A 27534-nucleotide genomic window follows, 5' to 3' on the forward strand; every position below is an offset into this window, starting at 1 on the left:
TCGAACTATCTTCACGCGGCCACTGCTCTTCGGGGAGGTACAGGAAGTCCGGCCCGCGGAACCATCTATGTTGCGAACCGAAGTCCGTCGGTGGGTCGCGTGTGGCGTCGTCTGCTACGTTGTGCCGCGTCGGTATCCATCTCCACTCGTTCGTCTTCGTTTCTTCGACGATCTCGGCGACTCTGTGTGCGACGAACGGCTTGTATGCGCGAGGACCGGTGCGTAGCCATGCGAGCACGGTGCGTGAGTCCGACCAGTATACTCGGCGAGCGGGCTTCAGGTCGTGTTCTTCGACTGCCGTGCGCGATAGGCGACATCCGAGGACGGCCGCTTGCAGCTCCAGTCGCGGTATCGTGGTCACCTTGTTGAGTGGGGCCACTCGTCCCTTAGCCGCGATCAGCGACACGTGGACCGCCGGTCGCGCTTACGGCCCGCCAGTACACGGCACAGGCGTACGCGTCCGAGCTGGCGTCCACGAAGGTGTGCAGCTCCGCTGTATCGGCCGTGGCTACCTCCGGGTAGCACCGCGGCACCTCCAGCGCGGACAGCCGTCGCACGTGGGCCATCCAGCTCCGCCAGGCGTCCGCTTCCCGTGGCTGCAGCTCGGTGTCCCAGTCGATACCGGTACGCCACGTCTCCTGCAGTATCTTCTTCGCCTGTATGGTGATGGGAGTGGCGAGGCCCAGTGGATCGAACAGCGATATAATCGCTCGTAGCGCTTCCCTCTTCGTCGGCGTTTGTTCCCCGCTGGCTATCCGTGGCGGAAGCTTGTGTCCATTGAAGTTGAAGCCTAAGGTGTCTTCAGAAGGTCGCCATACCATCCCCAGTATCTTCTCCGCGTCGAGTTGTACCACGCTGTCCCCGCCGGTGTCGGAGAACGCGGCGCGCACTTGATGCGAGTTCGACGCCCACCGTTGGAGATAGTAGTTGGCTCGACCGTGGATCTGTGCGACCTGTCTTGAGACGCGTACGGCTTGCTCTTCCGTGTCGAAGCTGGCGAGGTAGTCGTCGACGTAATGGTTCGTGACCACCGCCGTTGCTGCCTCCGGGAACTCTTCCTTGTACTGTTCTGCGTTCTTGTTCTTGACGTAGATCGCTGTACACGGTGACGATGTGGCGCCGAATATGACACTCTTCATCCTATATTCCACAGGTGGACCCTCTCGTCGATCTCCTCGCCACAGGAACCGTTGCATGTCCCTATCTTCTTCCCGTATGGTGACCCGCATGAACATGTCCTTTATGTCCGCCGTGACTGCCACCCGTCGTTGCCGGAACCGCATGAGGACCCCCGGTAGCGACTGAAGTAAGTCGGGGCCCGGCAGCAGCATGTCGTTCAAACTGATGCCCTTCGTCTTGGCTGCTACGTCGTGCACGATTCGCAGTTTCCCCGGTTTCTGCGGGTTGATGACGGCGAAGTGTGGCAGGTACCACACCCGTTGGGAACTCCGTGGCGGGGCGACTTCAGCATACCCGTTCTTGAGTAGTGTGTCCATTTGCTGTTCATATCTCTTCTTAATTTCTTCATTCTTGTCGAGTTTCCTTTCGACCAGTTGGAGACGTCGCATTGCTGATTCATAGTTGTCCGGCGGCACAGGGTCGTCCTTCTTCCACAGTAACCCCGTCTCCTATCCTCCCGCCGGTAACGGACGAGTTTTCTCTTCTAAAATGCGTAGGGCGCGACGTTCCTCTTCGTTGTAAGACCTCTTCGGTGCGATCCCCAGTGATTCGAGCGCGAAATGTTGCTTCATCATTTCTTCCATCAATTGTTCCTCTTCATGTGTCGTCACTATGTGGCTGATTCTGTGCACCTGCTGTCTTGTCCTGCCGCGACTCGTACCGTGCAGTATCCATCCCAGGTCGGTGAGTGATGCGACCGGCTGCGCGTCGGATCCTCTTCTGACTTCGTGGGCCAGTAGTAGGTGCCAGTTGTCTTGCCCCAACAGTACCGTCGGTTTGCCCTCTTCATAGACCAGTTCCCTCTCTATGTCTCGTAGATGTGGACAGCCCTTGATGACGCTGCGCGGTACCGACTGCGGTGATAACTGCAGTCTGTCCATCGTAGAAGGGTGCGGGGGGGCCCGTAGCACCGATTCGCTCCGCCACCGCCGTCTCGATGATGGTGCAAGTCGACCCGTCGTCCAGTAGCGCGTAGGTGTCGCACGTTCCCGTGGGACCGGTGACTCGTATCGGCAGGATCTTCAGGAACGCGATCTTGTCGTTTTCCCTTGCCGATGCGGCGACTGCGGCGGACTTGTCCTCGACGACGTGCGTTGTTACTTCATTCTCCGGTTGCTGTGTTCGCGTGGTGACGTGCAGCAGAGGGTGATGAGTCTGTGTGCACTCATCTACTCCACATCTCTTGCTTTTGCAGGCGTGGCGAAATCTTCTTATTCTGAGGCAGCGGAAACACAGCCTATGAGTCTTCGCTAGCTCCCATCTCGCCGATGTGTCCGCTTCCTTCATCGTCTTGCAGTCCGATGGAGCGTGTCCCTCTCGTCGACACATCGGGCACGGTGGTGTAGCGGGTTTCTCCTGCGTCGCGTATGTCTTCGCCGTCTTCCTAGGAGCGGACTCCCGCCGGTCTTCGGACGGTATCTCCTCGGCGGGGGCGAAGTTTCCACATCGTGTGGCGGTCCTTTGCAGGAACTGAGAGAGTGTTACGAGGTCCGGTTGTCCCTCCGGTTGGTCGTTGGCGAAATCGTAGTACTTGAAGCGTAGTACCGACGGCATCTTCTCTGTGACGTTTCTTACTATTTCTTCGTTGTAGAGGTAGTGACTCTTGTTCAGCGCTCGTATCGTGGCGACGACGTTCTGCACCTTGCTTGCGAAGAGGCAGACGTCTCTTGCGTTGTCCGAGAGTCGTGGTAGCGCGCGGAGTTTGTTCAGTTCGGCTGTGACGAGTGCTCCAGGGCGGCCGAACCTCGCGGCTAGAATCTTCATGACTTCTTCTGCGGTCGTAGACCCGACGAATAGGGAGCGTGCCGCGTCCTTTGCGGCCCCCTTCAAACTTCTGCGCAGTCTTGCTAGGTTCTCCTGTTCTGTGTGTTGACTTGCGCTTTCTTCATAGACCATCTTCCATGGTAACCACTCGCTCGACGATCCATTGAAGACTGGCAACTCGGTGACTCTTGACGCTGTGGAGGGCAGTATGTTGCGAGCGGCCATCTGCATGGCGATCGCAAACTCATTGCAATCGATGCCCACCTTCAGCACCGGTTCTTCTTTCTTCATCGACTGCATCGCTGCTGCTATCGTAGGAATGGCGGCATGTGGGTCAACGTGGCGTGCGTGGTCCCGGTGAAGTGCGTCGCTGCTCGGCTGTGGCGGCGGCGCTCTCGAATCCTCTTCAACGGGTCTCGATGGGACGAACCCCTGACGCTTGCCGGTGACTTCTTTTATCTCTGGTACATGCGGCTCCATTGTGAGTGCCAGCGTGCTTCGATGAACCCAATCCGATGTTCGTTCTCTTCTGACGGTAGCGTCGTCGTCTTCTACCTCATCGTGGTCTTCCGATTCCGCTTCCAGGGCGGCGACACGTGCGGCAGCCAATTCCACCTCCTTGCGAAGTAGCTCCTCCCGTGCCTTGGCCAGAGCCTTCTTCCTCTGTGAGGCCGTGGTGCGAACCGTGCGTGCCGTGCCGTGCTTCGGTTCCTTCTTCTTTGCTGTCTCCTCTGTCGTTCTTGTGGCTTCGGTAGTCTCCGTGGCTCCTGTGGTCGTCGTATCGCCGGACGTGTTCGTAGTCGATGTGGTGGCGGCGGTAGACGACGTGGCAGCGACAGATGACGTTCTGACAGCCGCAGACGACGTGGTGGCAGCAGCGGACGGCGTGGCAGCGACGGACAGCGTTCCGGCGGCCGTAGTCGACGTGGTGGCGGCGGACGTTGTGGCTTCGGTGACGGCGATTTTTTGCTGCGACGACTTCATATTTCTTGTAGTCGGCATTCCAGCGATCCGGCTTCAGAATGTTCTTCCTCCAGCAATCCGGCTTCAGAATGTTCTTCCTCCAGCAATCCGGCTTCTTGATGGACCAACGGTGTTCCTCCAGCAATCCGACTTCTCGAAGGACCACGATGAACGGTGTTCCTTGACCGTTCGGTGAGCGTGGACTGTAGGGGCGCTGGTTCAGGCTGGAGAGAAACGCACTGATTCCTTTTCTGAAGCCTCCGGTACCGTCTGAAGAGTATTCTTGTTGTCCTATTTCTTCTCGGTGGGGAGTGCAGTGCGTGAATGCGTGCCGCTCGACGGTAGGCGGCCTATCTTTATACCCGCCCGGTCGCACGATAACATGTACTAACTCGCGTTAGCGAGTCTGTGCGAGCGGGACGGGGCGAGTGTGAAAGAGACGCGTATCTCTTCAGAGCGGCACCATATGGCATCTATTTATTTATTACAATTGTCTTATTTCTATTACTTTTTACAATTTCTTTTTCTTATTCTATTTACAGGTAATAATAACAAGACACAATCAAATGTTTTATTCAACTTACGCTATAGATACATCTTAAAATCTATGTAAAAGTAACAATATAAAAATGATTAAACTAATGACAAAAAACAACTATAAATTATCGCTATAACTATAAATGATTGTAATGTCGCGAACAATACCCAACCAGGTCGACCTCCTCGCGGTTCCCCCTGGAAACTATCATGGTTAATTTCTGAAGAATTCATCATGATGGGCTAACTGGCCTGTTTTCATTCTCATCTATCACCTTTCACTGGTGCTCCGCCAGCGTATCCCGTTAGCGCAGGCGGGGTTTACCATACCATTTTCACCCATAAAAAAAAAATACCTAGAATGCGCTTGCGAAATACCAGTGTTTGATGATAGGCGATAATTAAGTCAGATCAGTTGGCTTATTGTAACGGAATCAGGAATTAACATTGATCATGATAGTTTCTTTTCTACAATATTTTTTTTATGTATTTGGGAGACCACATGGAAAGACGCAAGTCGCTGCAGGCATTAATAACTTTTATTAATCTAGGTACATTTATAACTTGCTTACTGATCACCTACTTTTTTCAGATTTCTTTCTTTTTTTTTTAGCACTTGCTATTCTTGATTTGTATGATATAATTCATAAAAAGTAAGGCCTATCGAATTAGGTATTTAGGTACTTTTACGAATACTATATCTAAAATAAATATATCTCTTTGTTGATTTAATATCGTCATAGATTAGGATAAATCCACACTACGAAATAATCAGCGCGCGATTTTTTAATAGACTTCTGTCACAAATATCTCATAGACTAGAATGTACTTCATAATCTAAGCATAGTATATATATTATCACTTGTCTAATTTTATATTATATATACTCATATTATCGGGGGAGGGGAGACTGTTATTAACGGGAAATAGTAGCTCATTGCTAGCAATATACTATCACGGTATATTCTCAATGAATTTTTCATAAAGAAAGTGGGGGAGACCAAGCAGTTTTATAAAAACACATCTAAGAGTATATATCAGCCTTTTTAAAGAGCCAAATATGCTAATGCATCCAATAGACCTGGTTTTATCTTCATCTATCATCGATCACTGGTATCTCGCCTGCGTATACCGATAACGCAGACAGGGCACCAGTGATTCTATTTGTTAAACACGCACTTTTAATACTTGTAAAGCGAAACAAATTTTGAATCAATAATTGTGTTTTGCTGCAGTCTGCTTAAGACCTTTAGCGTATCTTCAGTCGTGTGTCTTCGGCTTTATGAATACCAGTACTTATACTATTCATGCGGCACATTGGTCCGAATATGCATGTTGACGACTTATAATTTTTAAATATTATTTTTAATACTAGCGACCCCCTTAGCTTCGAACGAGTGAATATATAGCTTTAATAGCCAATTTTTTGATACTTTGAGTTACATTTAGCAATATTCGTAGTTATATCTAATTTATTTTAAATAATATATGGCCTATGTTACTGATTGATTATGTAGCTTTCTATAAGTACCTATTGAAACTCGTTAAGTAGTTTTTAAGTTTATCCATTACAAACAAATAAATAATCATGCAAAAAAATCTCTTCTCAGTATAATATTTTATATAATAAAGATTTACCCCCTTATTTATAAAAAGTCTAACCTTTCATAAAACTATTTTAGCTATTAAATTATTTAGTTTTTTCTTTTATGCCTAATTTCTAATTTGGAAGAAAGTGACAAAACAGTGTAATAATTAAAATAGGTTTGCAGGTTTTAGTTTTTATAAAGGGCTAAGATAAAATACATTTAATAAGTAATTCATATTTTTCTGCGATAAGACTAGGTATTAATATTATAAAAGTGAATTTGTTCAGATGTTTGAAGTTTTGTTAATGAATCATAATATAACGGAAGAATGGATTTGAATGAAAATTAGTACACGGGCAAGTTATATGCTTTTTTTTTTTTTTTTTTTTGTAAGTATAGGCTTTATTCACATTCATATATTTTATATGAATGTGAATAAAGCCACAGGAAATAACTATTATTCAATAATGACTTATTAGTAATATTATGTGACTGTGTTTGTTACAAAATTATAAAACAATAACAATTGTTATAAAATTTAGTACCTATACACGTAGGTAGTATTTGAGATGGGGTGCTGGGTCGGAAAACCTCCTAGTGCGCCCTGGCCGTTGTATGGTCACTTGTCCTGGTGGATACGTCCGGCGGGAACGGTGGCTGACAATGGCTGGGGACGGTGCACCCCGGGCAACGGCGGTAAGTGACGTCTGCTTAGAGATGTCGCTTACCGACGGCTAATATTCCGACAGTGGTGTATGGCGGGCCCAAGTCCTTGGGACTGTCGTGTTCGTTCGGGGAGCGGGTTCTGTCCCGCGACTTCTCATAGTAGGAGTGGTCGGCGGGCCCGGCGGGTGCTTTGCTGCACAGCCGGGTTGGTTTTTGTGCCACCGCCGGAAAACCGTAATCCCTCACGGAGGTGTGGTCATGTTTCGCACCCGAGTGAGGGGACGGGGGCCTTGGCTTAATCGCCTGGGCCGCGAGGAGACAACCTCTATAAAAACCGTTTGTTTAAGCTCCGGTGCCTGGCGAGGGACAGTTCACTCTGTGGAGCACGCCGCTGGATACTTATTTCGGCCGGCGTGTTCTGCGGGGTGGGCGGGTTGGTGACGTAACATCGGCCACAAGGGCACCAACCTTTGGGCACCTGCCGCACCCAAAGCGTAGTAGGCCGTGCATGGAAGCAGGGGGCTACCCTATGCACGAAACCAATCCCCCATACTCGTGGGAAATTCATGGAATCGCATTTAAACAAAATAAAAAACATTGACGTAGTGTCCGTGAAGGACGGAGAAGATGTGGTGTCCGGGAAGGACGGAGTTGATGTGGTCGGTGGTTCATCGAGAGCTTCTGCTCAGATGAAGAGGCAGAATGTGGCTATCACGCGGCCGCAGACATCCAAAAAAGGGGAGCCTGGTTATATCGAGGCCATAGAGGGCTTGGAAGCGAATCCAAAGGCGCTGCGTGCGGTCGGATTTGGTGGACGCCAAGGAGACATGACCTTTTGGTCGGCCTCAGAGGCCAGTGATGAGGATTGCACAGAGGTGGCTATGCGAGAGATAGAGCTTGACTCGCAGAAAAGTAGACGCGTTACGCGGTCGCAAACCAAGAGTGGCTTATCACGGCTGCCGACCCCGTTCGCGTCCAGAGATTCGTCTGTGGAGTCAACTGCCCGGAAAAGAAAGCGTGACGGTGAACTGGTCTCTGATTCCAGAGACTCGAGCGTCGATGTTGGTGGAGACTTCAGCAATACAGTTGTTGGAGGTTCGGGCCAACTCTATCATGAAGTGGGGAAGGACACGACGCACCTTGCCTACTTAAAAGACAATAGCTTTACGCTATTGTCGGAGGATGTGGCACCCCAGCCGGGGCCTCCCAAGAAGAAGGGAAAAGGGAAGGGCAAGAAGTCCCCTCCCCAAACCTCTGAGAAGCAAACGGTGGCGGAAGCGTCTGTTGCTAGATTGAAGAAGGCGATGCACGCCAACGCGATGCAACTCAGGGAAGCAGTCCGCAAGTGCGGTAATTTAAAGGGGGCCTCCGTTAAGGAGCTGAAGGAGGGTATATCCTCCTTTGAGATGTTAGCAGACAGGCTTGGTGTCGACTTGATTCCGACCTCTATAGCACCAGTGCTGGCAAAAAACCAGCGTCTGGAGGATGAGGTCAGGGAGCTGAAGCGCCAGGTGGCGGAGATCCTGGAGGACAGGAACCGCACCGCGAATAGGCGTGCTGCTCCCCCTCCACCACCTCCAGCAAGGCATGAGAGATCCTCCCTGGCTAGATCTAATGCCCCTGCGCATGCTCCTGAGCGTAACCTCCGCGAGATATTGGGCTTTGACCCGGAGGAATTTAAGGCGCAGATCTTTAAATCTGTTGGAGCCGCTGTAAACCAGAGGATGGACCTGGTCTGCAGAAGGCTTGGTGGGTATAAAGGTCCTCTTGCCTCCTCGTCCAACACCGGTGCTCACTTTCTCGATGTTGAGGGAGAGAACGAGGAGATGATGCTGGACCACCCTGAGCACCCAGCTAACTTCAGGCCTGCCCTAAGGAGAGATGCGCGCATCCGGGACCTTGCGAGCCAGCCAGCGGCGGGTGCTATCAAAGCCCGCCTGCCAGCGGAACGGCAACCCAATCAGGCGGCCGTAAGAGTGCAGCAACCGCAACCTGCTGCTGTCAGGCCTCTCTCTTCGCAGGTCCTGGATAGGAACTGGCCGTCGCTGCCGACGATCCTTCCCCGGGAAAATCCAAAGGCTACGGCTTCAGAGGAGACTTGGACTGAGGTGTCCAGGCGTAGAGGGCGTCAAACTCAGATGCGGGAGAGGCAGATGACTGCTAAACAGCATTCTCGTCGTCCAGGAGGCCCGGCCCAACAGCCAAAGAAGAATGGCGGTGGCAAGCCCTCCCCAGCAAAGCTCCGTGCCCCGCGTTCAGCAGCGGTGGTATTGGCTCTGAACCCCGAGGCTGAAGGGCGCGGAGTTACTTACTCACAGATTATCCGGGAGACCAGGAGTAAAATCAGTCTTCCGGACATGGGGATCGGGGGGGTAAAAATGAAGGTGGCGGCTACGGGCGCCCGGATTATTGAAATCCTGGGCGCTGAGAATGGTGGTCATGCGGACCAGCTAGCTGAGAGGATCCGACAGGTCCTTCCCGAGGAGTGGGTAAAGGTGTCCAGGCCCTGCAAGACCGCCGAGATGAGGGTACTGGATTTGGACGATGCTGTGACCCCTGAAGAGGTCGCAGAGGCGGTCGCTAGAGAGGGGGTTGCCGGCCGGATGAAGTCAGAGCCGGCACAATCCGCAGAGGCCCTTCTGGTCTAGGTACCTGCTGGGTCAGGGGACCCGTCGTTGCGATCAAATGCATTACGACGGCGGGTCGTCTTGGCATTGGCTGGGTCAAAGCCAGGGCCGAGCTTCTTAGGGCACAGCCCTTGCGCTGCTTTCGGTGCCTTCAGATCGGGCACGTTCGTGCCAAATGCACACTTGCGGAGGACCGGAGCGGACTATGCTTCCGCTGCGGAGAGGCTGGCCACAAGGCGGCGGTCTGTAGTGCTGCCCCAAAGTGCATGCTATGCTCGGCGGCGGGTCGCCCTGCCAACCACCGAGTGGGGGCAAAAACCTGTACTCCCCTCAGGGGTGGAAAAGAGGGCCAACTATGACCCCTACCGCTGGACCTTCCCAGAGGGTGTGCAGGAGGCGATGGAACTTCGATAAATGCACCATCGCATCCTACAAGCAAATCTGAACCACTGCCGCGACGCTCAAAATCTTCTTTTTCAGAGCGTCGCAGAAATGGGAGTGGATTTGGTTGTGGCCGCCGAGCCTCTGTTTATCCCTCTAGGGGATAACTGGTTTGGCGACACTGATGCGCTGGTTGCGGTAGGAAGTGTTAGTAGGAAACCTACCTCCCCGCAGGCCGCGGGTCTCTTCAGTTCGTCCGGCATCGTTGGCGTGAGCTGGGGGGAAATCCTTGTCGTCGGGGTGTACTTCTCTCCCAACAGGAGTTTTGCTGAGTTCGGGCAGTACATAGATGGGTTGGGAGCCCTTATAGGACAATTTTCAACACGTCCTGTGATGGTACTCGGTGACCTCAATGCCAGATTAATGGCGTGGGGCGACCGGGTTACCACTGCTCGCGGCAAGCTCCTGGAGGATTGGGCGATCGCGGCTGGCTTAGTGGTCCTAAATCACGGGTCAGCTGCCACGTGTGTGCGATTTAATGGCGAGTCGATGGTTGACATTTCGCTCGCCAGTTCTACAATCGCACACAGGGTACGGGGCTGGAGAGTAATGGCCGAGGTGGAGACCATGTCTGATCACCGTTACATTCGGTTGGACGTGCTCCCCTCGTCCATGGCCCCGGCCCTCGATCACCGGGGGGTAGGCACGTCCCGACGTTCCCCAAATGGGCATTGAGGCGTCTTGATAGGGACGTCTTGGTGGAGGCTTCCTTAGTTCAGGCTTGGGCATTAGACAGTCGTCCCAGGCCTGTGGAGGTGGAAGGGGAGGCACACCAGTTCACGGAGGTATTGACGCAGATATGTGATGCATCAATGCCTCGAGCCGGTCCCCCTCCTACTCGGCGACAGGTGTACTGGTGGTCGGAGGAGATAGCGGCCCTCAGAGATGAACTAGGGGCCGCTCGACGTCAGTACACGCGGTACCGCCGCAGAAGGACAGGCCGCAACGCCGAGGAGGAAGCTGAGCTGTACAGGGTCTATCGGGAGAAGACGAAAACCCTGCGGCTAGCCATCACCAGCGCCAAGGAGAGGGCCAGGAAGGAGCTTCTCGAAACTCTCGATAGGGATCCATGGGGGCGCCCGTACCGTACGGTAAGGGGCAAAATGCGCCCCTGGGCGCCCCCAGAAGCGGAACGCATCCCGCCCCAGCAGCTGGAAGAGGTACTGGCTGCGCTTTTCCCAGCGCAGCCGGAGTTTACACCCCCTCCCATGTTACCGCGGAGCCATGAGGTTAGCGGTGCTGGAGCTGTAGGGGCCATGAGAGTCTCCCAGGAGGAGTTTGCAGCGGCTGTGGATAGGCTCCGAGCGAAGAACACCGCCCCGGGGCCTGATGGGATACCCGGCCGCGTTCTAGCCTTGGCCCTGGGCGCCCTAGGGGACCGTCTCCGGGACCTGTTCGACAGGTGCCTGGAGACGGGACGATTTCCCGACGAGTGGAAGATGGGTAGAGTGGTCCTCTTACGGAAGGAGGGGCACCCCGCAGGTTCCCTTGCACCCTCGGCATTCCGTCCCATAGTATTGTTGGGGGAGGTTGGCAAGCTGTTTGAAAGAATAATAGCAGGTCGCCTCACCCAACACTTGTCCCAAGTAGGTCCCGGCCTCAGCCCGAGGCAGTTCGGATTTCGTGCGGGTCTGAGCACCATTGATGCCGTCGCTCGTGTTCGGGTTCTCTCGGATGAGGCGACGTCCAGCGGTGGGGTGCTGTTGGCAGTGTCGCTTGACATCAAGAACGCCTTCAACACCCTGCCATTCGCGTGCATTAGGGAGGCACTAAAATATCATCGGGTGCCTCTCTACTTGCGGGACGTAATCGGGACCTACCTAGAGCACAGAATAGTGCATTGCGTGGGACAGAATGGGGCGGTAGCGTCGAGGGAGATGCAGCGTGGTGTCCCACAGGGGTCGGTGCTGGGACCGATCCTGTGGGACATCGGGTATGACTGGAACTTGCGGGGTGCTCTACTTTCCGGCAGCGATGTTGTCTGCTATGCAGACGACACGCTTGTTGTTGCCAAGGGGAGCACTTACAGGGAGGCTGCCCGTCTTGCCACGGCAAGCGTGGCACTCGTCGTCGGTCGTGCGCGTCGCCTTGGGCTCCATGTGGCGCTGGAGAAGTCGGAGGTACTTTGCTTTCACAGACCCCGACGAGCGCCACCAGAGGGAGCCCACATAATGGTCAGTGGCCAGAGATTGGTCGTCAAGCCCCATATGAGGTACTTGGGGCTTGACTTAGACAGTCGCTGGAACTTCCGTAGGCACTTCCAGAGGTTGGCCCCCGCCTTATGGCGGCTGCCGGTGCTCTAAGCCGGCTGCTGCCAAACATAGGAGGGCCAGGAGGGAGCACACGCCGCCTTTACCTTGGGGTGGTGAGGTCCATGGCCTTATATGGGGCCCCGATATGGAACAGGGCCCTGAGTAGGCAAAATGTGGCCTGTTTAAACAGGCCACATAGGGCCATGGCGATCCGCATTATACGCGGATACCGCACTATCTCCACGGAGGCGGCATGTGCGATGGCGGGCTCGCCGCCCTGGGAGTTGGAGGCCAATGCCTGTGCGTCGGTCTACGAGTGGCGTGCGGAGCGGAGGCGTCAGGGTGCCGAGCCTTCCAGCCTGGAAGTTGCGCTGCGGAAGTCCCACGTTCGACGGGTCCTGCAGCGGGAGTGGGAACAGCGGCTGGTCGAGCCATCGGCCGGCCGGAGGACCGTCGAGGCTATCCGTCCACTTCTTAAGAAGTGGATGGATAGGCGGCGAAGGCCGCTGACCTTCAGGATGACACAGATACTGTCCGGGCATGGGTGCTTTGGACGATATCTGTGTCATATCGCGCGCAAGGAGCCGACGGAGGAGTGCCATGCCTGTGGAGCGGACCAGGACACGGCGGAGCATACGCTGGAGAAGTGCCCAGCGTATGCCGATGAGCGTCGTGACTTGTCCGCGGTAGTCGGGACCGATCTCTCGCTGCCCGCCGTAGTCCGGCGGATGGTGAGCAGTGAGAGATCGTGGGAAGCAATGCTCGTCTTCTGCGATGCCGTCATGTCGCAGAAGGAGGCGGCGGAAAGGGAGCGGGAGAGTGCCACTCTCGCACCGTCAATCCGCCGCAGACGAGTCAGACGCAGAAGAAGGGGCGTGCCCAGTTCCGCCCCTCCTCCTTCCCCACTGGGACCGGGGTGATACCTGTGGGAAGGTATTGTCCCAATGGTCCTGGGGGATGTGCTTATATACCGGCGCATCCCCCCGAGTGGTAGGGTGAGCACGCCATTCACCCTATCTTGAGAGAGGAGACCTGCTCTTACCATCAAGGGGCGGGTCGCTGCCGTCGGAGATGTGGTGAGTGCGAAAGCGAACCCATGTCTCCGACATATGGCACCTCGAGGGTATATCGTCTGGTTTTTGGTGGGTACACCCCCACCTTACGGGGGGACTCCCACAGTACCCATACACCTCCCATAAGGTGTATGGGTCTGCATAAAGCATTTTCCAGACGTTAAAAAAAAAAAAAAAAAAAAAAAAAAAGGTAGTATTTGAGATGAAAATGAATTTAGATCCATAGCCAGTTCTTCCCGGTAAAATAATCATATACTCGTCACGCGTACGAAGTTACGGGTAAAGACTAAAGTTAGAAAATAAATCGCACGGCGAGAACTCGTAGTGTAAGTGTGGACTCATTTTTGTTTACCAAATTACCATTATCAGTGTATTATTTTATGACAAAAGGTAATAAATTATAATACTGACGATAACAGTTTGATTAAATCAATTAATCACGACAATTAATTGATATGATAAGAAGTGTTGATAACACTGCTTACCACACAAATAATTCAATTTTCAAAAATCATTTTACTTTGATAGACCGTTTATAATTATGAAAAACAGTGAATATAATGTATAACAGAATATATAATACGTTAATTGTTGTAGGCTTTGTTTTAGTACAATATAAAGGTATGTCCATTTTATATCTTAAATTAGTAACGATCAACTTCAGTTTGCGGGGTAAACACCGTGAAAAACGACATGATAGGATATATTGTTAGCAATGCTTGCCTCTTAACAAAAAAAAAAGACACTTATGTACTCTCATCAATGTCTTTGTGAAGTTTTGCTCGTATTCTAAGGCACCAAACTATTCTGGGGTGAGCTTGACCCACCGGGTCTCCTTCTAAATATGCCTAAGAGACAGTCGTCTGTAAAAATACTTGTTAGTATTTAATACTAAATATCTAGTAAATAAGTATTTCTCAAGTTGTTACTAATTATCAAATAATATAAATAAAATTACAGCTTCTTAAATTTGTTGTTACTAGTTTTAAGCACCATACATCGAGTGGTAGGAGGTTACGACGCCCCTATAGAATTCGGAAAATTTCACGCTTCACTTCAGAATTTGACTGGCCACCATGTATGTGGCAGTGCAGTTGTGTCAAAATCACATGTTGTCACTGCTGCACACTGTGTGCTAGGGTGAGTAAGAAATAACGTAGTTGAAATGCCATCCATGCTTGCTCTTGCTCATATCTGTCGCAAATATGTAGGTACAACTGTTTTATGACATGTATTTTGATAAAATTCGGCGTTCTATAAGGGGTTGGGTATATCGAGAATGCAAATATAAATTCCAAACACTTTCTAATATTTGAATACATTAGGATATTATGTTAGGAATATGAATAAACAATGGGATCGATTCAGATTTTGTTTAAACAGCCATTTTTTTTCAAATTTTAAAATTTTTGAATTTCATAATTTCAGGAAATTACTGTTTTAGAGACTTTTATTAATTAAATTTATAATCATTTTGACTTAAATCTACTAGAAATTTGATTTAGATTGGTCATTAGAAAAAAATCGCAGTGATATCAAATCAAAATTTTAGAGAAATGGCACCTAGAATCGAATGTAATATTAACTGTCTAGCCAATGTCTGTACAGAGATATTTCAGAAAAAAATATATTAGGAGCCCTAATAATAATCACGTAAAAATTACTGCATCAAATTGGATGCGGTTTTCATTGTTATATTATTACTCAAGGTCTAACTTGAAAATTGGTGCATGTTTTATTTTAATACACCATCTAGAAGTGGTGCCTATTTCATTTATTGATATATTTCTTTCCTACTTCTAAAATCAAAGTGTACAAAGCAAAGAAAGGCAAAGAATTATTCATGAATAAATAGTCTTGGTAATATACAACCAGGCCCATCTAGTTTCAAATTAAGCCAAGATTGTTATTAAGATAGTATTTCATTTAAAAAACCATTTTTCTATCAAACATGTTTTATTGTATAACCAAATTTTACACAAAGTACCTACCGGATACAGAACACACAGTAGAAAATTATAACAATGACAGTGACAATAGAATCAAACTATAAAGTCATCAAACTTCGGTACGCCATAGATATATCAAAATAACATAATGTGAAATAGTCTATTTAACACTTTTATTATAGATGCTAACTGTTTATATACATCTAAATACTATAGATATTCCTATACATATTATTATGTAAGTCGTCTTAAATGTGAATAACATTTAATAATTAGTGTGATTTTTATTTTCAGTGCTGAACCTCAATACGTTAAAGTTGTTGTTGGTACTAACAATTTAGATAAAGGAGGACTACAATATAACGCCGAGGCTATAAATATCAATGAGGGGTATGATGGTACTTCGAGAGTTAATGATATAGCTATAGTTAAAATAACTGGTTCTTTTGATTTACAACATGTTACCATTCTTGATTTGGATAATAATGAATTGTCAGAAGGCGATCCTGTAATTCTGACGGGATTTGGAGCGCAAGAGGTAGGTATTGCATGTGTGGATACATAGATACCTAATATTATCTGACCCCCAAGATAAGTAGCAAACGAATATATTGATAGAATTGTTTCGGTAATCATCGCATGAGAAAGAATAAAACAACGGATATCGCTATCCCATTTTTTCGTATAATTGAGTGGCAATAACAAATGTATCGATTTTTCGTTTATATTGACCGTGCATTTTTTGGGTAGCCATTATTATTTTTTAACTATTATTACATATTTATTGTTGTTGTATTAGCCATTAAATGCCCGTTCCTGACCATAGCCTTTTCCATAAGGAGGGGTTTGCCAGTAGTTGTCATGCTTGGTAGGTGGGTTGGCAACCGCAGTTTGGCTTTTGGTGATATTTTAAGAGGGACGCTGCTGTCTATCCTTCTACCATAAGCTCTCTTAGTCACCTCTTATGACACGTACGGGAAAATTATTATTATTTATATGTACATCATACTTTTAGCCTAATGGAGAATCCAGTCGTCAAATGTACGCGCTCAATTTAACAGTATTCTGTCAGGAAACTTGTCGATACGCAATGCGCTATTCAAAGGAGGTCGTCGACAGCATGTTCTGCACTTTTACACAAATTGGTCAAGGAACTTGTCATGTAAGTTAGAATAAATTTTTGATGTTGTGAACTCAGATGTATATTTTGCACGCACTGATTGAAAGTGGTTATCGTTATAGAATGTCTAATTATCGTAGCACACCAATCCAACTTTTTACTTTGTTTTTATACAACTTAGAATGGCAATTAAGCTGACGGTCCACCTGATGGAAAATAGTAACCGTCGCCTATAGACATGAGCAGTACCATAGACATAACAGAGTATACTGTTTCGCCCATGATACCCCTCATGCGTTGCCATTCCTAAGGACTCATGTGTTATTCCTCTGTACCCAGTAAATTCACGCCATATCTCACCCTTCAAACCGAAACACAGTCATGCAAACACAGCTGCTTCGCGGTTGAAACGCGAATGGGACAGAGGTACCCAAGCAATTGACTTTTGTTTAAAGTCTCCCTCTGACAATATACAGATATTGGTGCTTTGTTTGCAAGGAAATGTCTTCTGTAGCGGTCCGGCCAGAGAGTATAATATTCGACCAGAAAGCATTTATAAATTGTAAATATTTTTACCTACACATAACATAAACAGCACCAATGGATGTCATAGTGCCCTACCGTGGCCATCTCTTATGTGTTTGTTTGCATTCCTAAGTATTAAGATAGTATGTCTGTAATTTCACTATCATGTAGTGCCCTTCAAACTTAAACACAGCTGTAGAAGAAATACTCGCTTGACTTTGTCTAACGGCAGAAACACTAGTGGTACAGAGGTATTCAACTAGACTTCTTTGTACAGTCAGCCATTGGTAAAATAACTATCTTTAATTGAAACTTTACCAAAACACGGCGATGTTATATGAAAAACCCTTTTTTAATATATTTACAGGGAGATTCTGGAGGCCCACTTATCAAAGATAACAAACTTGTAGGCTTAGTTTCATGGGGGATTCCTTGTGCTGTTGGATTTCCTGATGTGCATACCAGGATCTCACATTACACAGAATGGATAAAAGAAGAAACGAAACATTATTTACCTACACAGTTATCCAGATTTAATTTATAGCAGTGCAAACTGGTCCATGTATATGTAAAATCTTGTACTCTGGCATATAAAAATTGACGCCATTCTTTTAAATCCTTAGATAAAAAGATGTATATTTCTGTATTTTAATTTAATAACTATGTCGTGTTGAGTAGGTAATTAAGACGTATCCTAATTACGTATTAACCTAATGTTGTGTACAACTGTAGAACTATTTAATGATATCTATTTATTTATTTAAACTCTATTGACCAATAAAATGTGCTACAAAGGCGGACTAATACTATAGGCATTCTGCACCAGTCAACCAACAAAAAATATTTATATTTTAGTATAAAATGGTAATTAGATACACACAAACAATTATAAAATAAACATACATATTTATATATTACTACTTAGGTATAAAAATATACACATATACATACATGTACACATACATATGATGAACTATTGCCTACTTGTTTACTTTTTTGATTTAAAGAATTTAATAGATAAGATTGAGCACTGTTCTTGAAGGCAAATTTAATAGATAGGTAGGGAACGAAATCTGGATAGGTAACGAAATTTAATAGTACAATTTATATACGTAAATATCTGTGTAAATATAAGTGAAGTCTTATTTTTTGTCTATAATTAAAATAAAACAAAATGTAGTTTAATGTATTTTAATAATCTTACATCTGGTTTTTGTTATCACTCTAAGTCATTTAAAAGTATTCGCAACATTATCCTTAAATGCTATAAGTTTGGTAACATTTGTCTGAAAGAAAGTGCATACAAAGCAATATTAATTGAAATAAGATCAAATTTGTTTAAAGAATTAACAAAGAATAAAATGTATGTGCCGTCTATAACAACGTAATACTTATTTCTACTTCAAAATTAAACTAATTCAAATTTTACCATTATTTATGAAATATTTTTATATGCATAAAAATATGCATATGCAGGCATTTATTACTATCATAAATTAAGAATAGTATCCATAATTACTATCTATATTATGATAAATGATACATAGCGTTAATAAAGTATCGCTAGCTAATAACGCTGACCTCTAGGTGAAAGAGTTTTTTTGTGAAATGCATTAATATACAGTTTCCACTAAGAATTTTATAAGGACGTAGTAAATAATTATGTTATACGTTGAAAATAGATCCATCGAAAGTATACAGAGACAGGTATCTACTAAAGTTAAAGAGTGAAGAAATATAGTATACAAAAAAATGTGTCTTATTACCTTGTAATCATTTTTAGTATATTGAATATTCGTTAGTACCGCCATAACTGGTCTGCCATGTGCGCATTGAAAAGGTGTTTTGCATTCAGATAGAGATTGTAAGAATGAAGAGCAATCATCCTTTGAAAGTTTATCACCAAATTTTACTGCGTATCTGCATGCCTGTGTGAATAGAAAATGTAATAAGTATTTAAATAGGTGGAACATTTAACTCACAACGCGAATGAGTGAGGCTGAGTAGCAAGACGGCTTGTGAGTAAACACAAACACAACTGCTTCACGGTTGAAACACGATTGGGATAGAGGTACCCAAGCAAACAATTTTTGTACAAAGTCTTCTTATGGTAAACAAACTCTGTTGAAGCAAACTTAAACATGATGCGAATGCAGAAAGAGATAGAAGATATTTTTTATTTAATTAATAAACCCCCAAATGTAGCACTGCAATATTAAAACCTTGTGAAACAGAAAAAGTTCACGCTGAAACACATGTACTCGAAATGAATCTTAAATCTGCAGAGGGTTTTTAATGGGTGAAAATGGAATCGTTTCCCTATCGCGCTATCAGCATACACTGACGGGACACCAGTGAATAATCATAGGTGAGAATGAAACAGGTCAGTTGAACACTCGTGACAAATTAATAATAATAGAACACGATGCTTTCTAGGGGAATCGCGTGGATGTTTTTTTTTATACAACTTAGAATGGCAAACAAGCTGACGGCCCACCTGATTTAAAGTGGTAACCGTCGCCTATAGACATGAGCAGTACCATGGACATAACAGAGTATACTGTTCGGTGGGCCGTCAGCTTGTTTGCCATTCTCAGTTGTATAAAAAAAAAATACATTTCCAAAAATTGCAAGTTGAAGGTTGGTATCCTCAACATTTCGGATTTACGAAATAAGTATAACTTATAACATTTTATATCATGATGCTAATTTTTGTTATAATTCTCTATATATTCTTACAATAAGATATTTGTATTTACCTCACTGAAAACTAAGTCCATAATAGATTTTGGATACATAGAAATGCAGCCCTTTTGTGATTTTATCGTATTAATTTCTTCAAGAATAAGATTCTTTACAGCAGCAATCACTTTTTCCACCTGGAAATTTAAAAATGAAAAATATGCATATTATAGATAGATATATAGATAATTTATTTGCCTTACTTACAGCACACAAATTACAACATATATATACATAAGAAGCGAGATAACATGAATGATTAAAAAAAATACATAAAGCTAAATACAATTTTTCGTTTGTGCGTGTGCCATAACAATACAAAATGGTCACAACTCAGTTTATTGCTTCGCTCTCAAAAGAGATAAAGTGAACAGATTTGATCACAAATTTCTTAATACAATGATTTAAAAATTTGTTCGAGAAAAAAGAATCTACTTCAATCTTGATAATATTGGTACGGGAGAAATACGGATGTAAACATATTGAGTTAAAAAAATAATTCAAAGTTCGTACATGAGATCTTCAGTTTTGAATCTGATCTGATTTTAATTTTTATGTACCATACAATGTAGATATGAATTATTAGTCATTTGTGGGGAAAAATGTCAAAACTTCTAATTTATGAAATCGAAAAAAAAAAAATATTAATTTGATAATTCAGATGACATTCATTATTGTTGTTATATTATAAATGTAAATTTATAATTACACATACCGATCTAGAATTTTTACCAAGAATAGCCTCTGGTATTGCATTTATAGAGATTTCATATTTGTTGAAAATCGTGTAAGCCAATCCAAAAGAAGTAAATTTATCTTTGTAATTGTGTACATAAAGCAGCTCATCCTCAGATAATTTGACTAAAATATCATCCAATTTAACACTTTTCCATTCAAAACCATTAAAATAATCTGAAGTAAAAACAAATGCTCCAATGAAATATATAAAATATACATTGTGTTGTACAATATACACTATACATTGTTACATAAATAAATCTCTACAGAACTATAATATTAATGAAATAAACTAAAATAATAGCGCGTTTGTTTTAGGGTGACATAGTTCTATGTTGTACTCTACCTGACAAGTTTGTCTCCAATCTAATCCGTTCATGTACAGCATGTTGGTCAAACAAGACTAAGTAATCAGTTGATTTATCACTTGCTTTCATAATAGCTGCAATAAATTTACAATCTACTTGACCCAAAACCTGGAATAAACAAATAAAAAACCTAAATACATTGTATAACACTAATAACATTGCCTTTACTTGAAATATATACAAGGAAATAAAACCGTGAAAATACGGTTTTCTACTTTTCACTCTATATTATTCTTACATTTTTTTTTGTTACTTACCTTAGCACTTTTTAATGCTATTGCATCAAAAGTTATGGAGGAGTTTTCTTTGTGAAGTTTTGTATTGACTCTTTCAATATCTGCAGTATTTATATCAGAGATATTCAGTAGTATTGGTTTGAATACTTCACAATTGATATACACGTCATTGATAAAGTTGTGGTATACATTCTGAAAATATTTTATAACAAAAACCACAAGTTTTTAGAGTTCTGTTCATTTTATAAACATTAAATTAAAAAAACGAAACTTGCTCTTACTTCTTCAAAATAATCCTTTTCAAGATTGTAGCTGCATGCATTATTTGTGTAACAGTTTTGAAAAATTGGTGATAATCCTTTAAGAGAGAAAAATAATAATTATAATGCCAAAATTACTACCGTAGTAGTGAATTTTTACATACCTTTAGGTACAAAGTTATATCTGGTTTGTATGTTGAAATTATTAACATCTTTATCTAAAGCATCACCAATATTTTTATGGTGTAGATTATTAAATTCTTGATTGATGTATCCATATTTTGATTGATCTTCGTTTAAAGTATTAATCCTGATTGGATTTTCTGTTTCTTTATAATCACTTTCGGGAAATGATCGAAAGTGGTGTGAAATTTCACCCACAATGAGATCATTTATTTCATGTGCATGACTTATAGTATTGTTTTTTGATTGGCCGTTACTAAGTGTATTGTGTAGTTTATTATATTCTGAATTTAATTCATATTCTTTTTCTACAACATCGTCACTATTATTACTTATAATTGCTTCGCAAACATTGACAGGTTCAATATTCTTAATAGATGTGATAGATTCAATGTTGGTAGAAATAATCACATTAGTTTTGTAAATATCACTATTTGATGACTTGTTATTGTAAAATTTATTGAAATCAGTTTTATAATTTTTATTTTTTTTATCGTTACAGTTATATGTATCTTTTGAGAGATCACAATTTTCAATAAGTACTTTTTGAGTTTCAGTAACACTACATTTTGATAATATGGTGTAAGTATGGCCTATATTGGCATTAACTGAATTACTTATATAATTCTCTTTATCAGAGAATAAATCTATTGATTTGTTTTTTCTTAAATCACCAACAAATGATGATGTTCTCTTAGTTCTATATTCGTGGATAAAATCGTCACATAATAGACTACTGTTATATTTTGAAAATTCAATTCCATATGATAACTTTTGCAAGTCATTTCTATTGTTGTTTTTTTTCCATGTTGCAATTTGTTCCTTTACATTATTAAACTTCCCTTTTATTTTGCGTTGCTTTTTATAGTTCTTCTTTTTAGAAATGGAAGAATATGTTTCTTTGTAATTGAGGAACTTTTCCATTGAATTTATTGTAATAAATTGGCATTTGGATCTTTTCTTTTCTGAAGTGTGTATAGATCGTGGCATGCTATGTTTATTGTAATTGTGGCTCTCATATGTAAATTTAGACAGAAATATACCATTATGCGTACAATTTGAAGATTTAATACTTGCTTTCAGTTTAAAATTCCAAGGTTGATCTGCCAATCTAGGAGTATGGGGACTATTATATTTGGGTATGTTAGATATATTACAAATTTGAGTATTTAAAACAGTCTTTAAAAGATTGTGTGAAGATATATGGTTCTGATTGTTTTTGCTCTCTTGGTTTAAATTATGGTTAATATGAGACAGTTGAGTACATTTTAAAGGATGTGGTAAATAGTCATGGATAATGGTTTCATCAATTTTCTTCCATGCTGAAACATTTATTTGATCTGTTACATCATTAGACAGTTTGTTTCTACTCTTTGTCATTTCACTTATACTTACACAGCTTGGAGAATGTTGCATAGAAATATCTACCATGTCACATGTCTCAATACTATTTAACTTTTTATTCAAAGGTATATTTTTAAAACACTTCTTATTTATATATTTTTCTTCAGATTTAATTGAATTTATAGTTGGTAAAAAAATATCTGAATCGAGTTCTTTATTTGCGGGTATTTTGTCATTCATCTTAGAGTTGAAATCCATTTTATTTGATACTTTATTTAATCCTATTTTTGATTTAAGTCTTTTCCTTCTTTTTGATTTCTTTTTAGGTACATTAAAATCCTTTTCAACTTTATTTCCAGCATGCATATTACTGTCATGACTTTCATTTGAATACTCTAGATTTTCTGATATCTTGTGTGGTATTATCGCAGGAACTGTTTTAGGAGGTATAACTTTTGACAGGCTTATGTTTGGTAGTTTCTTTTTAATCTTCCGTTTTATTAATTTACCTGATAACATAGATTATGAATTTTCAAATCTATAATTGGAATAGTAAGATACATCATGGAACATATTTTATATTTATTGTTGTCTATTCAAAGACCTAGCATAACATACGATGAACTGACTGAATGGAAATATAATTACAAAAACAAGACGAGAAAATAGTTATATTTGAAAATAATAATGTGCAGATAATGTAAATGTGTACAAGTGACATTTCTGAATTTATATCGAATTGAAGTTGCTAAAATTCACATATTTGTTATAATTTTTATTTCAGTTCATGGTAGTTTAGCACTTTATTTGAATGAAATTAGATATTTTTTTCCATTTAATCTTCTACAAAATATTTCTGGCTGTTTTATAATATTGAATTTAAACAGACAAATGTTAGAGTGTAATTATGTGAAAAATGTGTAATTTTGTGGTTTTTAAAAATGTAAAAATTGTTAGAACTCGTTTTGTTTATGCTTTTATTGGTTCAAGATTTGTGTAGGTGAATGTCCTATTTGTCTATCTCACTCTAACATATATACTATTATATTTTTTCTCGTTTACATTACCATTCTATTTACTTTATAATTATAATCTAAATATCTATTAATCTCATAGAAATCTATCTAGAAGTTTATATTTATATAAATTACAAACACAATTTTTTGTAATGTGGAAAAATATGTCATGGATTAAAATTTAAGATTTAAAATAGTTTCATTATACATAGAGAGAGTAATATCTAGAAAACTAAACATTCTATACTAATATTGTCTATATTATATTATTCAGGAATAATAAACGAATGAGAAATAACAAATATTTAGCCAAAAAGTTAAATAATAAATCTGAATAGTTGTACTTAATAAAAATTGTTTCAAAATAAAAGATTACAACAATTCAGTTTCTCATCTTACACTTGCAATATTACATTTCTTTTTCAAATAGTAACTAATATATGTTATGTTTAATAATATAAAATGGAACAAATGTTTGAACAGACAATAGAATACAATAATAGTGTACACATTGACATTGCATAGTAGTTAAAATTATTGGAAGTAGAAAAAATATATTTAAAATAAAAAAAATACAAATAGAACAGTGACTTTATTGCTACTGTGCAGTAGAGCTTTCACTCAATTGTGTAGCGGTATATAAAATAGTTTCTGCTGAGGTGATTATTATGTCATAACTGAAACCACAAAAAGTGTTTGGTGGCCTTGAAAATGTTACCTTTCACACCATTGTTCATCTGGGAGACTCCAATTTTAGGATTATTTTTCAAAAGTCTTTCTACAATTTTTCTAACTTGTTCTCTTGTGTCATCAACTTTATTTTTTTCAATTTTCTTAAGTGGTTTTAGTTGTTTTACAAAATTATTATCACCCGTGTAAAATTTTATTAACTTTTCCAATAATTTAGTAATTTCATCCCAACTTTTGAATTCTAATATTGTGTGTTTTGGTGTATTACTAATGTGATAGTCATAATATGGGCATGACAATAATATAACATAAAATGGTATTTTGTTTTTTAATAAATATAGATCTTCATTTTCTGTTTTCTATAATGAAAACAAAATTTATAACTGGATTTAGCAACTTTAACAGTGAAGAGCAAATAGTGAAGTGTGGGTATGTTATACATAAATTACTATAGTGGTAATAGCTTTTTTGCAGAACTGCCAGATTCTACCAACTTGTTTTAAGTTAACTGTACATTAAAACAAGCTGTTATCAGCAGTATGAGTGTTAGTTTATTAAATTTCAAGATATCTTTATTGAGAGTTATTTTAAGTTTAATAAATATAATTTTACACAAACCTTTGTTTTAACATTTTTTGAAGTCTTCCAAGATTTTTTCAGATTGTCATTTATTATTTTATGTAATGTACTATTAGAAAGGAACTTCCCATTCAAATAAATCCAATGAGTATGTCCATCTTCATATTTTTTTCCAATAAAAGCTGTTACTTTGTACTGATTTTTCTCAACTCTAAACTGTTGTATATCTTGAGGATCAATATTAAATAATAACTGTATGGATTGACACATATCTCTGTTCTTATGAGCTTGGAAAATTATTTCATTTTTTGCATCATCTCTCAAACTCAATGACACATTACAATGTATCAATGAAAATTGTTGCATAAATGTTTTTATTTCATTCAGTTCATTCAATGTGTGAACTGACTTACTTTGAATGTGGAGATTGTAAAGAAATCCTTTCACTTCAACCTGTAATTTTTTATAGTATTACTTAATTTAATAAAAAAAAAAAACAGTCTTATGTAAATAGAAAATATAAATATTAATATATAACACATGGCAAACAAGCTTACAGTCGAACTGATGAAAATCAGTAATCATTGCCTGTAGACATAAACAGCAATAACTCCTATAGACATGGTTCATCTCATGTGTTTGTGATTCCTGAGGATTATGATGTTATACTTACATTTTTATATTTGTTTTACAATTTTTTATATTAGTGATAAATTAGCTTTAAAAGTTCAAAAAGGCCTTCTAAATTCGGTTGTATTTTTTTATGTTTGTTACCTCTGTCAGATGTAAATGGAATTGGAGAATTCTATTTTTATGTGAAAGCATATATTTACAGATTGGTCCGATAAATATTTATCATAATCAGTATCATTTTTAAAGCCAACTGACTTCCTTTGTGTCAACAAAAAGGAAGTCAGTTATTTTTTTGTAGAACAGTTAATTATTTTAGAAATCAGATTATTGTAATTCAATGAGTTTGATTAAACAGATTTAAATGATATTTGGTACACAGATTGATTATAACTTAGTTAATTATATAAGATATTCAGCTTATATTGTTCAGTATCCAATTATATTACTTTGTATTATCATAAGTAAAAATATCTCATTATTAAAATTATTTCAAAGGTAAAAGAAATTTACAGACAACTCCAATAAAAACATAGAATCACAGTGTACAGAATAAAACACTTGGTAAAAACTTACTGTAGTTCCTTTTGATGGTCTTACAGATGTTTTAGTTAACTCTTTTGTTTTACCTTTATAAAATATTTTCAACCATGTATCCTCATTATTTTCATATCTAGAGGTTATCTTAACATTTCGAGAAATATTGACAATATTAGCTAAAGATAAACCTTGATAACCATAAGTATTGGCAGCTGCTTTCAATGTACTTAAGTCGACACATTTGCTTGTAGTGTATCTTTGTCCAAGTAAGTTAAAATCACTTTCCATAATTCCTTGTCCATTGTCAATGACCTGTAATTTATTTTCCTCGATGTGGACTCTTATGGCAATTGAAGTAGAACCAGCATCCAAAGAATTGTAAACCTGGAATAATACAATTGCATTAAAAATACAAAACTAAGAATCTTTATTTCTGTAAAGTATAGGAATAAGTACCAATTCTTCAATAGCTCTTTTATATGTGCTAATGTATGTGGAAGAAGATAATAAGCACTGGACAGATTCTGGAAGCTCTTTTACAGCCATGACTACAATTATTTAATACTTTAGTAATTACATTCAGAAAAATCTTTACTTTTTTGTTTCAGTATGTCTTAATAGTCCTACTAAAACAAAAGAGAATTAATATATAAATTCTTTTTTAGTTTTCGATGAATATTTTAAAAATAGAATACTTAGTAGAATTTTACCTCATTCTATAGTATTTAGGTACTAATTCTGAGAGTACAAGTATTATCTATAGCGCCTGTATGGAATTGAGCAGAATACATAGTATGTAATAAATTTTATTTCGCAGTAATTTCTAATACAGAGGTTGGTCATAATAAAATAATAATTTTACGTCACCATATTAAAATCTGAGATTAAAATTTAGAAATGAGTTTTTAAATACTTTTGAATTTTAAAATTCGATGTAATTGACAATTTGATATGACAATTTGTTTTTATTTTGACGTTTAGTTTTGTGTTGTCATTAATAAACTTTCCTTATATAAAAAAAACCACTACAAAATAATTTTAAAAATATAAAGTGCTTATTTGCAACATCTTGCTTATTATTTTATACTGACAATAATATTTAATGTCTAATTTTATCCCACTTTCCAAAAAACATAATATTCGATAAATATATGATATAAAATTAAGTATATATATTTAAACAAATAAATATACACAATTTTATCTCATGTTATCACGAGAGAAACAATTACTTATTAAAAATTCACCTGCTTTGTGGAAAAGTTAATTAAACTAACAAATTAAAAATGTCAGTACCTATTTACTAAAAAATGGCGCATTATTCAAAGACATAGAAGTGTAAACAAAAAAAGAATGACACCTAGGTTACCACTACACTACCCTATATTTCTATAAAAAAAATTTTTTCACTCAAACAAAATTAAGGTATGGACATAGATTAAGTTATTACCATGAGTTTTTATTTTTTTAATATATATTTATATATATATATATATATATATATATATATATATATATATATA

The 27534-nt window shown here is 40.8% G+C and overlaps 2 protein-coding genes across 7 annotated transcripts; one reads left to right on the top strand and one right to left on the bottom strand.

The window, feature by feature from the left end:
• Positions 1-4930: 4930 nt before the first annotated feature.
• Positions 4931-17888, top strand: LOC113518790 (chymotrypsin-1-like). Of its 2 annotated transcripts, none has more exons than XM_052894012.1 (5): positions 4931-4994; positions 14075-14231; positions 15335-15578; positions 16056-16202; positions 17053-17888. In XM_052894012.1, exons 1-5 carry the CDS (start codon positions 4946-4948, stop codon positions 17227-17229), a joined length of 774 nt encoding a protein of 257 aa, XP_052749972.1. In that variant the 5' UTR covers positions 4931-4945; the 3' UTR covers positions 17230-17888. The 2 variants fall into 2 exon arrangements, with proteins under 2 accessions (XP_052749972.1, XP_052749974.1); XM_052894014.1 differs by lacking the exon at positions 4931-4994 and adding an exon at positions 13597-13712.
• LOC113519014 (putative uncharacterized protein DDB_G0282133) lies at positions 17863-26989 on the bottom strand. 5 transcript variants are annotated; one of them, XM_052894010.1, is made up of 11 exons: positions 26722-26989; positions 26048-26395; positions 24881-25294; positions 24291-24621; positions 21194-23065; positions 21051-21127; positions 20791-20961; positions 20512-20641; positions 20143-20339; positions 19445-19564; positions 17863-18613 (listed from the first exon to the last, which is right to left on the bottom strand). In XM_052894010.1, the coding sequence occupies exons 2-11, from the start codon at positions 26297-26299 to the stop codon at positions 18299-18301; spliced, it is 3879 nt and encodes a 1292-aa protein (XP_052749970.1). In that variant the 5' UTR covers positions 26300-26395; positions 26722-26989; the 3' UTR covers positions 17863-18298. The 5 variants fall into 5 exon arrangements, 4 of the variants coding, with proteins under 4 accessions (XP_052749970.1, XP_052749969.1, XP_052749968.1 ...); XM_052894009.1 differs by having other exon boundaries at positions 26879-26956; XM_052894008.1 differs by lacking the exon at positions 26722-26989 and adding an exon at positions 26468-26655.
• Between the last annotated feature and the right edge of the window lie 545 nt (positions 26990-27534).

The sequence above is a fragment of the Galleria mellonella genome, unplaced genomic scaffold (genome assembly GCF_026898425.1).
Source record: "Galleria mellonella isolate WM207_F2 unplaced genomic scaffold, CSIRO_AGI_GalMel_v1 utg18805, whole genome shotgun sequence".
NCBI lineage: Eukaryota > Metazoa > Arthropoda > Insecta > Lepidoptera > Pyralidae > Galleria > Galleria mellonella.

Bases quoted from the DNA above. Each gene is read 5' to 3' on its own strand.
- LOC113518790 (XM_052894014.1), top strand. From the start codon at position 13,652: ATGTATAACAGAATATATAATACGTTAATTGTTGTAGGCTTTGTTTTA. The intron at 15,579-16,055 runs GTAGGTATTGCA...TCATACTTTTAG, and splicing joins CGGGATTTGGAGCGCAAGAG to CCTAATGGAGAATCCAGTCG. The intron at 16,203-17,052 runs GTAAGTTAGAAT...ATATATTTACAG, and splicing joins TTGGTCAAGGAACTTGTCAT to GGAGATTCTGGAGGCCCACT.
- LOC113519014 (XM_052894008.1), bottom strand. From the start codon at position 26,557: ATGGCTGTAAAAGAGCTTCCAGAATCTGTCCAGTGCTTATTATCTTCT. The intron at 26,396-26,467 runs GTACTTATTCCT...GTATTATTCCAG, and splicing joins AAAGAGCTATTGAAGAATTG to GTTTACAATTCTTTGGATGC. The intron at 21,128-21,193 runs GTATGTAAAAAT...TCTCTCTTAAAG, and splicing joins ATATAACTTTGTACCTAAAG to GATTATCACCAATTTTTCAA.